Source organism: Girardinichthys multiradiatus, chromosome 19 (genome assembly GCF_021462225.1).
Source record: "Girardinichthys multiradiatus isolate DD_20200921_A chromosome 19, DD_fGirMul_XY1, whole genome shotgun sequence".
Classification (NCBI taxonomy): Eukaryota; Metazoa; Chordata; class Actinopteri; order Cyprinodontiformes; family Goodeidae; genus Girardinichthys; species Girardinichthys multiradiatus.
In genome coordinates this window covers 26276080-26292619 of record NC_061811.1, presented here as the reverse complement: position 1 = coordinate 26292619, position 16540 = coordinate 26276080, and the positions used below count along the sequence as shown (strand labels likewise).

Here is a 16540-nt window from a genome sequence, read left to right as displayed (position 1 = left end):
TGTTGCACCACTATTACACCATATTTACTTTTACCACTCTTAAAATCTCTGTCCGCCATTAACGTCTAAAAACCAGACAGCGAAACGTTAGGGTTGCAAATATACTTCTGACAACGGATCTTAATGAAATGCAATACTGCCTTCCTAATACTGACTGGATCCTGACCACTTTAAGCTCATCCATCTTATTTCTTAGTGATCTCATGTTACTCTATGATCAAATCATAATTCTTAAAAATGTCCTGAAAATGTAGTATGTACACAAGTAAATGAGAATGAGTAGGGTAAAACATGGAGGATGACTGAGGGGACCTTTGTAGAAGGCTTTCTAAAACATATTCCATTAAATGAGTGGAGAAAAAAAATCTTTGCTTGGAGTATTGCAATATTTTATTATAAAAACAACCACAAACCTCAAAGTACACGTATAAAAACTGAAATGATTCTGTACATCAAGTGTGACCAACTTTTCTTAGCATTGATTTTGTGTCTATTAAACATAAAATATCTAAAGTTCCAGTTATTTGGTTTTTGCTCAATAGTTTATATTAACATTCAAGTCTTTCCATTTCTTAGCTTCATATTAAGGCAGCTTAAGACATCAAACTTGGAGCCAACATTTTAAGGACAGTCTGTATCTTCCAGTCTCCACAGGCTGGTCAGTGTTCAAATGTCTGGTTCATTCATACTTCCTTTGCTTCACAGACTATAACCCATACTTAAGATTCAGGCTATATGAGATGCTCTTCTCACTCATTGTGTAAAGTAAAAGAGGTTTCGTTTTTCAGCATGGCACTGGCAAAATATACGTTAAACCACTCAGCCCTGACACCTCAGTTTGCTTGACTTTTTGTTTCAGTGAAGACACATTCGATCCCAACACTAAGCTCCCTGTGTTTCAAGTATATCCTCTTGAAAAGAAGTCTCACAAATCCTTTTCTGTTCTTTCTGTAAAAAGGGGTTCAGACTTGGCAGAGATTATAGCAGGGCACGGGCCTCTCCAGCACATTGTCCCCATCCACCTCGAACACATAGTCGCAACGGTGTGTGATCAGAGGAGCATCAGACATGGCCACACTTTGATTGCCAAAGGATATTACGGTGTCTCTCTGGAGGGAACAAGACAAGAGCATAATAGTTAATTGATGCTGACTTATCTAATCAAAATCAACAGCTGTTAGTAATGGGAAAAGTGTCAGTTTAACTGGGTTCTTTGTACTTTTACACTGATCTAAAATTTAAATTACCACAAATTATTGTAAAGAAACAAATCTCCCTTACCCTTTCATTATTGGCAGCGGAAGAGTTTGCTGCAGTGGCAGCTGCTTTTTCAAAGTCTTTTTTACACAAGTGAGCCATAATTCCAGCTGCTAATGCATCGCCCAAAACGTTGATCATCGTGCGAAACCGATCACTGGAACGCAAAAGACAAAAATCTTAACTCACTACCCCAACAAACTCCATGTACCATACCACTTTTATAATAACCTTAGGGGAGACTCACAGAACCCAGTCGATGGCCACGATCAGGGAGATGTCAGCAGGAGGTAACCCCACAGACGTCAGGACAATCACCATGGTAACCAGACCTGCTTGAGGTATGCCAGCTGCCCCAATGCTTGCTGCTGTTGCTGTAATACTGATGGGGGGACAGATGAAAGTTGTAAACATATGCTTGGTTCTAAACACAAAGAACAACTGGCAGGATATCCTCAGTGTCCATCCTTACCTAATAGTTACCAGCTGGCCAAAGTCCAAGTCATACTCATTGACCTGAGCAATAAATATGGCTGCCACAGCCTCGTACAAGGCAGTCCCGTCCATGTTGATGGTCGCTCCCACCGGGAGCACGAAGCGAGCTATCTGCCGGTCCACCCCACAGTTCTCCAGAAGACACTTCATTGTGATTGGTAGTGTGGCTGAACTGCAGAAAAATACGGCCAATCGCTTATGAATGGTTGGATGGGTTTGTCAAACTGAACTACTTCATTGAAGATAAAGAATGAATTAATGACAATGATTCTCTCACCTGGATGAAGTCGCCAGAGCAATGACAAGGGCCTGCAACAGGCCTCTGATGTAGGCAAAGGGGTTTTTGCGGGTAAAGAAAAAGTAGAAGAGTGGCAGCAGGATGAGGCCGTGCACGAACAGCCCAGACAGGACCGTGATAAAGTACATGCCGAGTTTCTCCCCCAGATGGGCCGGGTCGTGCATGTCCAGGATCTTCCCTGCCACCAGGAACACGATGCCAAAGGGAAAATACCTTCAAAGAGAAAAGAGGAATTTTTAAAAAACCGTTTTTTTATTTTATTGACCAATTTAAAGACTTCCATCAACACTTGAAAGCCTCCACTACCATATGATGAATGATTAAACAAAACCAATGCTTAGCCACAGACTGCCATAGAGAGCCACTATTGATCTGACCTGCAGACTTATGCACAACTTCTTTTTGACTTTAAGGCAGTAAAATATAAACGTTCCAAGGTCTTTTAAAATGTTTTTTACGTCATCTGGAAATCATGCAAGATGAATGTCCATCACAAAGTAGCCATTTAAAAAAAACACCAGCTTTGGATAACTTTTATTATTTCTTTGTCATAAACTGACTTTAAAACAGGTTAAATGTTTGCTTCCACAAACGTCTCCCCTTGCTGGACATTTAATAAAAAGCATTTTGCTTTGGCTCCATTTTAGATTTTTTCTTAATCTGCCTTACTTAAAAAAAGATTGCTGAAAATTTTAAAATAATTCATTAGTAATTAAACATGTAGTGCAACAGACAACTAACCAATTACCTAAACCCCAGAATCCTTTAATCCTTGTGCACCATGCCATTTAACCTTTTAATGCAATAATTACCACAACGTTGTCTGCAAAAAGCATGATTGTGGATTTTTTTTCCCCACAAATGCATGTATTTGAAGAGGTGGATTACTGAGTTTCCTGTGGAACAAACTGACCGGCCTGACCTCAACCTCATGTAACACCTCTGGGATTAACTGAGATACAGACTGAACTGAACCTTTTCATCCAGCATAGGTGGCTAACCTTACTAATGCTCTTGTAGCTGCTGCCAGGTTTTAGAGGAGCAGAGGCTGTAATAGCAGATTAATGCTTGTGGCTTTGGAATTAGATGTTCAAAATCACATAAGGATGTAATGCGCAGGTTGGGTGTGATGTGCTGTGCTGTAAATGCCTCCTGGTCACAATGCCAACCATTTCCATTTAGGTAATTTGAAAATCTGATCTTGTTTCTAAAAGTTTGTCTTCTCCGGTGTCACAATTCTAACAGGTTTAGCAGCACTTCTGTGAAGCCATGAGGACTCCTCAGACATCTCCGGTCACTCTTTACATGGTAAGATTTATTTCTGGATCAAATCTGGCTTTGCCAGATGAACAGTTTGTAGAAGCATTATATTTCAGTAGTTTTTTTTTTTTTTTTGACAGAGGAAGTATATAAGTGAGAGTACAAACTTACCACATGGCAGCATTAATGATCTTCATCACACACTCGTTGATGCACTGGCACACGTTGACCAGCGGTAACCCACGTTCCCCCATCTTCCCCAGCAGAAGACCTGAGATCAGATTGAATAAAAAATGTGTATCAACATGTTTCAACTGTTTCAACCCTCAGAGGAGGTTTAGCTGCAACTAAAACCACAGTTGAAAACTGAAATTTACATACACTGTTTAAAAAGTCATGTATATTTTATTCACCCTCTTTCTTGCATGAAGTCAAATTAAAATGTTCCTGTTTTAGGCAAGTTAGGGTTACTAAATTTATTTCTATTTGCTAAATGTTAGAATGATTAGAGACAGATTATTTTATTACTTGCTTCAAATTCAGAGGTTTACATCAATTAAGATTGATATGCCTTTAAATTGTTTGGGGTAGCCTGATGATGTCATGGCTTTGTAAGCTTCTTATAGGTCAATTAACAAGATTTTGGTTTGAAAGAGCAAAGCCTGTGGTTAAGGGGAACACCTCAAACTCGTTGCTTCCTTGTGTGACATTCTGGAAAAATAAAAACACAGCTCTGGTTCGTTCTTGGGTATCATTTCTAAATGCCTGAAGAACTCACATTTATCTGTTCAAACAAGTATACACCGTCATAAACAGCATGAGAATGTTCCACCATCATGCTCCTTCAGGTAGAAGAACAGTTCTGTGTCCCAGACATGAACGTGTTTTGATACATAATGTGCATATCAACCCCAGTACAAAAGCAAAAGGCCTTGGGAAGACGCTGACTGAAGCTGGAAAAGGGTAATTATACTTAGGGAAACCAGTCTTGGTTGACATGGGATGAAAGCCCACCCAGCAAGGAAGAAGCCATAATGCCAAAAGCAACCGGAAAGGACCGATTACAGCGTGCAAATGCACTCAGAGACAAATAGTACATTTTTTTAAGACACGTCCTTTGGTCTGATGAGACTAAAACTGAAGTGTTGTCTATGATGACCAGAAAAAGAAAGAAGCTTGTAAGTCTGAGAGTACCATCCCAACTGTTAAATACAGGGGAGGCAGCATCATGTTGTGTGACTGTTTAGCTGACAGGAGGGAACTTTCCATAATAGATGCCATAGTAACGAATGAACAATGTGTGGAAATTTACAAGCAACATCTCAAGAAATAAGGAAAATACACCTTGTGTGCAAATGGGTCTTCCAAATGGACAATGACCCTAGTCATGCCATCAAATTAATAACAAAGCAACTTAATGACAACTGTTTGCTGGCCAAAATGCCAGAAATATATTGCAGCAAGCCTGTAGAAGTCATTTAGGAGGTAATTCTCCAAAAAAAAAAATCTAAGAAACACACCGCCTTATTGGGCTGCTATTTAGCACATAGTGGGACGAGAAAAAACAGTTACATCTTTGAAATACCGTACCTAACAATATAACGAAAACCTAAAAATACATTTTCTAAAACACATTTTTGAGTTACCCAATATTTTCTGATCCTTTCCCCCCAATTTTCTTTGGTTTTAGTTTTGTGGTGATTTTCTTACCCATGGTGGCTGAGAAGATGACAATCCCTAACACGTTCATGCCTTTGCTTGTACTGGGAACCATTTTATATTTGATGTCAGGCGCAGGAGTGATCTCTAAGAAAACAGGGTGGCCAAGTCGAGGGTTGTGATAATCAGGCATGACATAGACAAAATTGGCTTGAGACTCTTTCTCGTTGGAGCTCTGCACAGTTGGCACCAAATCCGTCCGGTACTGAAACAAATAGATAATAAATCAAAGGGTTTTAGATTTAAACTGGGGGACATCATTGCACATACTGTTGTCAGCTGTCTTATTATTATTTTTTTTCTCTCACCTGCTGAAAGGTTGCTTCGATTAGATTTGATGGGATCATGTTCCTAGAAAAGATAGCAAACAAGGCAAAATGAGATCATGGGTTTAAACAGTGTTGAAACTATTTCAAATGGCTTTGCAAAATAAGCTGAGAATTGCTGCCAAGACACACGAGTCAGTTAATTTAAAATATTTTCTTGTGATTGTAGGTGATGCATCTTTTTCTGGGTTGTCCTTTTAAAGCCATCTACATATACCGTGCACAGATGTACAGTGATATGTGCGCATGAAAAAAAACATGTATTTATTAAACTGTGATGCACTACCATACACATTAAATAAAAATTAAAAGATACACAGATTTTAACATTTTTGCAAACAAAAATGAGAAATGAGTGATATTATGGAGTCAGTTATTTCTAGACCCACTACTACACACTTATAGATCCACTGAAGTTCTGGCTGTATGTTTAGGGTCTTGTCTTGCTTGAAGGTGAAGGGGTTGGGGTTAGGTCATGAACTGACCATGTTTATCATGTGTTCAATGTAGTGGGCCATATAAGGTTTTCATTGCATATAATGTTTTGCATCTGGCCTAGAGGTTTGATCTCGGCCTCTGCAGAGCACCTTCTTCCTTGTTTGCTGTATCCACTACCAACCTTGTGGCAAACTGCAAGCATGACTCCTGATGGCCCCTTATACTTTATACTGAGGTTGAATTAGACACAGGTGGGCTTATTACTAGGGTGTATATATTTACTTTATTAGGGGACTTCTGAAGGCAAATTGTACTTGGTTGCACTGGGTTTTACTTTGGGATTTCAGAGCAGAGGGTCGGAATAAAAATGCAAGCCATCATTTTTATTTGAGAAAACAAACAAACGCATGCATAATTTTCCTTCATTTCAAAATTGTCCTGTACTCTGTGCTCTGTCACATAAAATTGCAGCATACACATTGAGGTTTGTGGTTGTAATTTGACAAAATCTAAAAAAGATCAAGCGCTCTGAATACTTTAGCAAGGAACTATAGATGACCCAATCTGTACGGAGGACTGCCTGTTTAGCTTGCACTGGGTATAACTGTGTAATTATCCTTAACTAATATTGAAATAATAAACGGAGAACTCACATATGTCCATAAAAACTGTTAGTTTTGAAATAAACAAGAAAGATTCTCCCTATAAAAGAGGTCTATGTTGTACTAAAAATGTAGATTTTCAGTGGACCACATTCCTCTTAATTTTACTCTCCTAGTTTGTTCTGACCTTATAAGATTAGCAGCAAAACAGAGGATCCACTTTCATATACCGAACAGAAGTAAGAGGTTTACAGGTAGAGGCAGCATTCTGTACCGGGACTGTATTTATTTATACAGCGGGCGTCATAGGCCTCTGCAGTTATCTCATCAAAGACGTAACAGGACTAAAAAGTACAAACCGCCCATCTCTGCAGTATAATTAGTTTTAAGAAGAGGGTATTAGTTGAGCTGGGACTTGAAGGGCCCTTCTGTAAGCCAAAGCACAATGTGTCTTCTGTCTCCCGCAGTGAAACACTGTGCAATGACCTTCTAGGAAGGTTCAGGCTTAGCAGATCACAAATAATTGTCCCTCTATTTTTAGACAAACTGTGGCGTGGAAGTGATGCTGCAATTATTCCTCTGGGATTCTGTCTCACTCCTTTAACAATACAATGCTAAAATGATCCCGTCGTCGAGATGTTTTATTTAATTCTAATTTACTTCAAGTCCAAATGTGTCTTTGAAGATGACACTGGCAGATGTCTTTGGGGAAAACCCCTTTTCTGCTTTACTCGTTATATGAACTTTGTCTTTATGCTTCAAAACATTTTGGCCCCAGGCCTGGTCGAATCCCAGCCTGGGGTCTTTCTGCATATAGTTTGCATGTTCTTCCTGTGCATGGATGGCTTCTCTCTGGGTACCCTGGCTTCCTTCCGGAGTATAAAAACGCGACTACTAGCTTCATAATTGGTTACTTTCAAATTTTGTTTCTATGTTGTCCTGTGATGAACCTCACTGTACATATTGCATTTAAATGAAAGGAAAGCAATGCATGGTTTGATTTCAAACTCTGTCAGATTGGATGAAGAGTTCTGTGAACAGCAAATTTTCAAGTCTTGCCACAGATTATTAATTGCATTTAGGTCTGGACTTTGACTAAGCCATTCTAACAGATAAATATCCTTTGATCTAAACCAGGGGTCTGCACCAAATGGCTTGGGGCCACAAGTGGCTCTTTGGACCTTCCACAATGGCTCTGAATAACCCTGGTTAAGAATGATAGAGAACCACTTATGTTTTTAAATATAAATATAATAACAAATGCAAGTTTTGGCTGATTTTCTGTTTTTTCATGGGATAATTGAATTCGATTCCCACAACAGTGCGACATTAAAAGTACCAGTAATATTTTTTTTCCTATAGAAGAATATATATCCATCCTCTTTTGGCAAACATTTGGTGTTTCTCCTTTTTTTAAAACCCAAACATGAAAATGAAATGGTGGTTCTTTAAAAATGACAACAAATTTCCTATAGTAGGTCTCCATCAGAAATTATAAGTTGCAGGTTGCATTTGCAGCTCCAAACGAGTTTTATTTTGCTAGACTAAGGACAAAAATGGCTCTTTGGATTGTAAAGGTTGTGGATCCCTGATCTAAACCATTCCAGCTCTGACTGAATGGTTAGTTGTTATTCTGCTGGAAGGTGAACTCCACGCCTGTCTAATGTGTTCCCATCAACTCTGACCAGCCTACCTGCCCCTGTTCAAAAAAGTATGCCCACAGCACAATGCTGCCAACACCACATTTCACCTTGACGATGTGTTCAGGTGTTGTTCTTCTGCCACACAGTGTTTTCCATATGAGCCAGAAAGGGACATTTTTGTCTCAGCTGACCAGTTCACCTTCTTCCACAGGTTTGCTGTTTCCCCTTCATGGCTTGTGGCAAACCCTAAATTGGATTCTTTTTTGGAGTTTTGTTTTGTATTCTCTTTTGTAAGGACCAGATTTCTACATGGTTTACTAGGAGAGAATGACTTTACTGTTTATTATAACGAAGTTGTACAACTCTGCTAAATTACCTATTAATCTGTTCTCATATGATGTTCACAATTCTTATAGTCTCAGTGACATATTTTCACCGTCATCCTCACCAGATCAATATCACTCTATTTCTAAGCAGTTCTTTGAACGTGTGAATGGCTACCTGATTAGGTCAAGCAGAGCATCAGCAGAGGTCATAACAGGGCCCGTGATGCCATGGTGACCATCTCTATCTTGTCCTGTCCCCGGGTGAATGATCAGCACCAGAATAATGCCCACAATCACAGCGATGAAAGTCGTCCACAGGTAGTAAGTTATTGTCAGGACACCCAGACGGCCGCTCACTTTTGTGTCCATGGCTGACAGGCCAGACATAAGACTGGATGGGAAATTAGAAGCATTATGATTAATCCTGAAATATTCTTTATTTGAGCTTTTCTTTTCCAACTTTTTTTGAGATTTTGTTGAATTTAATACCTTCTTTTTACATCTAAACTGTAAAATCAAATCAGTTGTGTTGGGTTTATAATGAACAGTATACTGCAGATTTAAGTTTGTGAATGTTTTTATGTTTAAATCTGCATAGCTATCCATGAATAACATAAAACTAAAGACCGAAAAAGTTGGCCACAAAAAGACCTCAACATCATAGTTTTCAGGCAAAGCTGACCGACAAATCTGTATATATTGATATAATTATCAGATAGGCCTGGTCAAACAAGTTCAACAAATTATTACCTGGAAGTAATGAGTGGCAGAATTAACATCTTCAACATCCTCATCAGTAATTCTCCAGGGAAAGAGAAGTAGATCTTTGCCTGTTAGCAGGTGAAACAAAATAAAGTTAAAAAAAGTGCATCATTGTTGATTTTTGTTGTATTCTTTCCAATCTGTGGACCTGCTGCTCTGTAGAAGACATGTGTAAAAGCTTAATGTCAAAGATTAGAAAATGCATACCAGTTATAGCCAAATTCCATAGTGATTGTGAAACCTTATTATCTATAGAATAAATGATTTAGACTATTAGAGACATTTTATCTTAAAGGAGATACAGACACTGTGGAGGAATATGGGCTTATGTTTTGGGCTGGATATACAGAAATGTTACAGCTTACAACGCAATCCTACCCTGACAATAGGTGAAGTATGCAAGCATTTATACTAAATCACTTAAAGAGGGGTACAATGACAAACCAAACAGCATCAACAAAAGGGGTTTTTGTCCAGGTGTAAGTATTGTTTATGTCATTTAACATTCATAGTATGAATATTCATTCCCATTATCTATCTTGTTTCCTGGTTTAATTTTTGAAGAGGATCTCTAGGCCCCACACTTATTGATTTGAAACCCAAAATAGGGTCCCAACCCCTACTCTTACAACCACTATTGTTAATAAAAATGATCTAGGTGAATCTTCTCCAAGTGGAGATCTATTGTCTCGGATTTTTCAGAGTAGGTTTTTTAAGTGTAAGTGTGTAAAACAGATTTGTTCCTTTATTACTGCATCATTCATTCCATTTTTCTCAGAAATTATTATTTTTTAACCTTTTAATCCAGATTAAGAGCTTTCAGAGTCACAAAAATATCCCTTAAGATTTAAGATACTCCATGTATGCCGACTCCCTCTTAGATATTAACTAAATATAAAGGCTTTTTTTTTATTATAGTCTATATTTATAACATATGCAATTAACACCCACTATATAGTAACAATTCTGCATATTGAGTAACTTAAATAGATGCAATAACTAAAATAAATTCCTATATCACAACTTGCCATTTGCACAGATTCTTACATTTTCTGACAATTATTTGTGCAGTAACTAAGCCTCTTTCAGTCCCAAGGATTTCCTTGCAGAACCACTCTGGGTGTGCGTCAATAATTCAGTTCCTGCCCAAAAGCATTAAGCTGCTAAGAACATCTTACCTCACTGCGATCAGTAGTTTACAGCATGTGACACTGTGCACTAACCAAGCAGCTTATAATATATTTATTGTTGAATATTAGAGAAATGATTTGATTACAAACAAACTATAATGCAGAATAACTAAAACAGTGGTAGAGGTTTTGCCAGGTCTTTTGAGTGATTTAAGTTTAAAAAGGTTCTGGATAATCAGTTGTGAACATATACTATGCACAAACTCATGTAATTCAGTGTTTAAATAATAATTATAACCCATTAAATTATGTCTGTGTGTGTTTTGAGATCTGACCTGACCTTATTGTTGCAGGTGGTGCTACCTTGCATAAATGATTTTCTCTAATTCCTCATTGGATGGTTGATCAACAACACTGTTTTACTAGTGTTTGTGCCGTTCTTTCACATATTTCACAATATCACAGTTTAAATATGATGTCTCTATACTTGTTTCGGTTTTTTTTTCCTGTTTTCCACATCCATACCTGTGTGGAGAGGTTAAACGTCCGCAGTACAAATCCAAGAATGCATCCAGTAACAACGGCAAACACGGAGAGAGTCAGCAGTCCATTCCTCTTACCGTAGTCCTTTATATACTCCCTGACTTTCACAGACACCATACGCTTATACAGTGCCTCCATCATGCTCTAGGTTTGGTCCTCAGCCCTGCTGCGGGCCCGCCTGCCCCGTTTACAGTCCACTGATGTTCAAAAGCTCTCAGTGGGCCCCACAGATCTTTATGTATACCTGAAGGAATCTGAGTCCGGAGACAGCCTGTGAACCTGACCTGATGTGGGTCCTGTTAAACACTGAGGAGCTCATCCAGTCAGCGAGAGGAAGTGTTGACGGACTGATTCCCGGTAAAGCATTGCCTAAAAGGATTATCCCTATCTCCCACTTATAGAGGCTCCTTCACAGCCATAGAGGCTTGCTGGAGAGGTTAAAGGAAAGACATCAGTACCAATTACCACCACCCCTCATAGCCCAGTACAGATTATTGGTGCCCACCTACAAGCCTTCTCATTCATAAAACCAGTGCACACACGTTCAACTCCATGACTTCTTTGTTGCCCTAAGAGGACATAAACTCTCACTTAAATTAGTGTGAGAAACTAATATTTTTTTACTTCATGAATTACATGTATTTTAATAGATTTCAATATATGAGTACTTAAATGTAGACCTGATTTTTAAAAGAAAGAAATCATGTTTTGGTACATGTCTGTTATTATAAAGAAACCACAGAATAAGCAAACCATTGCTTGCCTTTGTTCTCAGCTGTCCCAGTCGTCTGTCTATTTCTGTGACCTGTTTGCATGACTTCTTAATTCTGCAGTCAATCAACGTCTGCTGACGTCTCAGACTCTGTGCTGACCCAAGAAGGGATTCCAAACCTCAGCCTTTCCTGCTTTACAATGTCTGCTCACGTCACCTGTGAACAATCCAATAACACCTAATCCGTGCTTTGGTCGCTGCAAACAGGATCATGAAAATGGTGCAAATTAGAAGGATATCCTTCAGTACCTTAATGTTTTTTTTGGAATATTCATTATGCACATGCATTTTAGACCTTCCACTGATCAAATAGATATTTATCCAAAATATGTCTTCTAATACCCGTCAAAGTCAGTTCAACAGCTCCAAGCAAAACTTACCAACCTTTTTTACCTGCAGAAATAAAAAAGGTCAAATTCCTCACACAACCTTAAATATTAATGTTTTTTTTATCTGTTGATACTGTTTATCAGCCTGAAAGAATGTGATCTGTCAAATTTGAAGAACACAATTTCTTTATGGGTTCAGGGTGAATGGTACAACCAACATCAAGTAAGGCAGATAGATACGCCTTTTATTTATTGTCTTACCCAGATTATTGTTTTGAGTTAGTTGGGATTACTTAAAGTACTTCTATTTGATAAATCCCAGAATCATGAGACTTTGTGTCTTTTAACATTAATTTCCTGAGTATTTAAAATAATTTCCTTTAAACCATATGACTTGGCCCAGTGATTCTGCCACACGTTTATCATAATAGTTTTGGCCCATTTCTCCTGACACAACTTATGTGACTGAATCGGGTTTGATGACTGCCTTCCTACCAAACATCTTTTTCTATTATACTGAGTTTTGGGGTTTGATGATCCCATAACATTGATTTTGTTGTCTTTCAGCCACTTTATAACTAATTTGGTGGTATGTGTTGGGTCACCATCCATTTGGAAGACACATATGTGTCCAAGCATCAACATTCATGGCTGACGTCTTAAAATGTTATTTCTGTTTTTTTTTTTACTTAATATATTTTTTTCCACATGGTACCATCTATGTTTTGAAGTGCACCAGTCCCTCCTGCAACAAAACAACCACCAACATGATGCTGCCACACCTGAACTCAGTGGGTAGGATGGATGTAGATTTCCCCTTTGTTTTCAAATGTAACAACGGCCCAACACTTTGATTTTAGTTTCATCATTCTTAACCTCTTTGACCCTGAGTCCATCTGTAAACTGTAATCTGGCTTTTTATTTTCCTTTTAAAATATATGGATTCTTCCTTTGTGAGTAACATTTCAACCCATGTTGGTACAGGACTTGTTTCACTGTGGATAATGTCTCTCTCCTCCCAGCCTCAGCCAGCATCACATGGTCTCTTAACGTTTGCTCTATGGTCCTTACATTCACACCAAAACATGTTCATCTACCCAAGTCTGAACCAGACCTGTGGAGGCCTGTAATTCCCTTCATGACATCTTTGCTGACTTCTTTGGATTTTCCCATTATGTCAAGAAAGAAAGCTGAGTGCTTCAGAAGTTCCATTAATATGCACTGAAATGTTCCTCCATTTAACTCAAATGTTGCAAATTAACCAGTCAGAAACCTACGAAGCCATTAAATCATCATCTGAGGATTATTTCAAGGCCTAATAATCTCAGTAAATGTTTGGAAAATTCCTTAAAAAATTATCTTGTTGATAATCCTGTGATTAAGCGCATCAATAGTAAATTAGGTGGTATTATACTAAAAACACGAAAATGTAGTCTAATATAAGGTCAACAGCAATAAAGAAAATGTATCATGTGATACAGTGTAAGCAAATTTCTGATTTCTACGTGCTACTTGCCCAAACTTGCACATGTACAAAAAAGTAAAAAAAAAAAACAAAGTCAAAAGAGCAAAAAGGGAATATCAACTAACAAGGCTGGACAACTGCTGATGTGTATTTTACCACTATACTCAGTGAGGAAGATGATAGAACAATCTCCTAAAATCATTTATAATTGATGTAAATGGCCTAAAATAGAAGAACAAAGTCACAGTTCCAACTGGATCTCATTTACAGTGAGCCTTTGTTCCAGTTAAGACTGAATGAATTAAATAAATTCCTTATCTGGTTCTTACATGAGAGTTCATTGATCTGTTTCAGAGTATCTTCCTCCTCAGCAGCTGCAGTTTCTGCTCTAACAGCTCAGTGTGTTTGCAGTCTGACTGAAGGAGGTTTTTGTACAGCTACAAATAACTGTGTGAACACTGGGCCACTGTGGAAACTCTGACAGTAATAAACTGCTGCATCTTCAGCCTGAACTCCAGTGATGGTCAAAGTGAAGACAGAGCTGCTTCCACTGCCACTAAACCGATCTGGTGTTCCTGACTCAAGATTATTCACCTGATATATCAGGAGCTTTGGAGGCTGTCCTGGTTTCTGCTGATACCAGAACATACAAGGACTGCCAGAACATGTTCCAACAGCAGGACTTGTTGTACACTTGATGTTGACAGTGGATCCTGGTGTAAATGTCATCAGTGGAAGCTGAGTCACTGTCACCTGAGCGCTGCATCCTGCAGACAAAAACAAATCCTCCGTTAATCAGCAGAAAGAAATGAGAGAAAAGGCAGCACATCATGTTAGAAATGTTGCTGAGGGAATGAACCTGTAAAACAGCAGCAGGTCAGCAGCGTCCAGATCAGGATGGTGATGAGAGTCATGGTGCTTGTTGGTTCTGCTGGGTTGACTGACAGATCTGAGTCCTGCAGTGTTGAACTCACAGAGGGAGCAGAGCGTCATTTTTACATAACTTCCAGGAGAAGTTGAAGATAGCCAGCCATCAAGGCCGTGCAGGGGAGCCAGATTCAGAAAAACAATAATTATTTGGGTTAGTCTGACTCTTAATTTTCCATCAGCCTTGAGAGTCTCACTGGTGCTTCTCAAAGGCAAATCCAAATAGACAAATTCCTTGTCTTTCTGCCAGGTCCAAGCGAACGACTTTCTCCAAGATTTATCCCATTTCACCCCTGAGTCCAGGAACCGCAACCCGCTTGCGATCCTGTATAAGGATCACATCCAGTCTGCGATTCAGCTCACGTAACATCTCAGTCTGAGTGTTGATTGCTCTGAAGATCCCATCACACATGCCAGGCAGCCTTACAATGGCCAGAACAGCTGCTGACATTCTCCGAATTTCCCGATATGCCAGGTAACCGCTGACAATGATGAAAGAGTCCAACCCGAGTCCCCAGCCTCTGTTTCCACCAGGGAATGCGTGATGGCAGGATTGAGGAGATCCTCGAAGTACTCCTTCCACCGGCCGATAATGTCCCCAGTCGAGGTCAGCAGCTCCCCACCCCCACTGTAAACAGTGTTGGCAAAGCACTGCTTCCCCCTCCTGAGGCGCCGGACAGTTTGCCAGAATCGCTTCGGGGCCAACCGGTAGTCCTTCTCCATGGCCTCACCAAACTCCTCCCAGGTCCGAGTTTTTGCCTCTGCCACAGACTGGGCCGCAGCACGCTTGGCCTCACAGTACCCGTCAGCCGCCTCAGGAGTCCCACAAGCCAACCACAGCCGATAGGACTCCTTCTTCAGCTTGACAGCGTCCCTTACTGCCGGTGTCCACCACCGGGTTTGGGGATTGCCGCCGCGACAGGCACCGCAGACCTTACGGCCGCAGCTACGGGCAGCAGCATCGACAATAGATGTGGAGAACATGGTCCATTCGGACTCTATGTCTCCAACATCCCTCGGAATCTGGTCAAAGCTCTCCCGGAGGTGAGAGTTGAATACATCCCTGGCCAAGGGCTCCGCCAGGTGTTTCCAGCAGACCCTCACTATGCGCTTGGGCCTGCCAAGTCTGTCCAGCTTTCTCCTCCTCCAGCGGATCCAACTCACCACCAGGTGGTGATCAGTGGACAGCTCAGCCCCTCTCTTCACCCGAGTGTCCAAAACATGCGGCCGAAGGTCTGATGATACGACAACAAAGTTGATCATTGACCTCCCGCCTAGGGTATCCTAGTGCCAAGTGCACTGATGGACACCCTTATGTTTGAACATGGTGTTCATTATGGACAATCCATGACTAGCACAGAAGTCCAATAACAAAACACCGCTTGGATTCAGATCGGGGAGGCCATTCCTCCCAATCACACCTCTCCAGGTGTCACTGTCATTTCCCACATGGGCGTTGAAGTCCCCCAGCAGAATAATGGAGTCCCCAGGAGGGGCACTATCCAGCACCCCCGACAGGGATGCCAAGAAGGCCGGGTACTCTGCACTACCACTCGGCGAGTAGGCCGAAATGACAGTCAGAGACGTATCCCCAACCCGAAGGCGCAGGGATGCGACCCTCTCATCCACTGGGGTAAACCCCAACACGAGACGGCTGAGCTGGGGGGCAACAAGCAAACCCACACCAGCCCGCCGCCTCTCCCCGCGGGCCACTCCAGAGTAGAACAGAGTCCAACCCCTCTCAACAAACAAACGTTTTCATCTTTGTTTATTACTATGTAATTTAACCTAACTATTTTTGGAGTTTTTGAAGTCTTATTTTCTATTTTTGTGACTTTGGCTTGATTCTAACATAAAATAAAATCCTTACACTGAAGTAAAAATGTTTTATGAATTTATAAATCCAAACTTCAAAGTCTGTCCCCTCAGCATTAATATAGAATCATTTACTTTAATAACTGTGTCATGTCCAGCTGTGTGTCCTCCAGCAGAAGTTAATCTACTCCTTGTGTGTCTCTACTCTCCCCTCCAGCCGGCCCCAAGGTCAGACCCTCAGTCTCTCTGCTGCCCCCCTCCTCTGAGCAGCTCTCTGGGGGCTCGGCCACGCTGGTCTGCCTGCTGAGTGGCTACTCTCCTCAGGGAGCCGTTGTGAGCTGGGAGGTGGACGGTACCGAGGTGACAGAAGGGGTCCTGACCAGCTCAGAGGAGGAGAAGAGCAGACGTTACAGCAGCAGCAGCACCTTAAGCA

At 40.5% G+C, this 16540-nt stretch overlaps 3 protein-coding genes across 6 annotated transcripts in view; 1 reads left to right on the top strand and 2 right to left on the bottom strand.

Moving 5' to 3' along the window:
• Positions 1-16540, top strand: part of tspan37 (tetraspanin 37) — a 55472-nt gene that overhangs the window by 30019 nt on the left and 8913 nt on the right. The window lies entirely within an intron of this gene.
• The window catches only part of igl4v8 (immunoglobulin light 4 variable 8), a 55892-nt gene that overhangs the window by 32036 nt on the left and 7316 nt on the right, over positions 1-16540 (bottom strand). Inside the window, exons 1-2 of one of the 2 annotated variants that reach the window (XM_047345866.1) lie at positions 14225-14355; positions 13823-14132 (exon numbers count right to left, since the gene is read on the bottom strand). The exons of the other annotated variant lie outside the window; for it this stretch is intronic. Of the exons in view, the coding sequence (XP_047201822.1) occupies positions 13823-14132; positions 14225-14279 (365 nt within the window). The 5' untranslated portion in view covers positions 14280-14355. Of the gene's footprint in view, positions 1-13822; positions 14133-14224; positions 14356-16540 lie in introns of those variants that run through there. 2 annotated transcript variants of the gene reach the window in all.
• Positions 368-11104, bottom strand: slc1a8b (solute carrier family 1 member 8b). Its single transcript, XM_047345869.1, has 11 exons — positions 10782-11104; positions 9115-9194; positions 8540-8755; positions 5338-5380; positions 5021-5234; positions 3482-3581; positions 2030-2263; positions 1730-1924; positions 1505-1639; positions 1282-1414; positions 368-1109 (listed from the first exon to the last, which is right to left on the bottom strand). The coding sequence occupies exons 1-11, from the start codon at positions 10938-10940 to the stop codon at positions 963-965; spliced, it is 1656 nt and encodes a 551-aa protein (XP_047201825.1). The 5' UTR covers positions 10941-11104; the 3' UTR covers positions 368-962.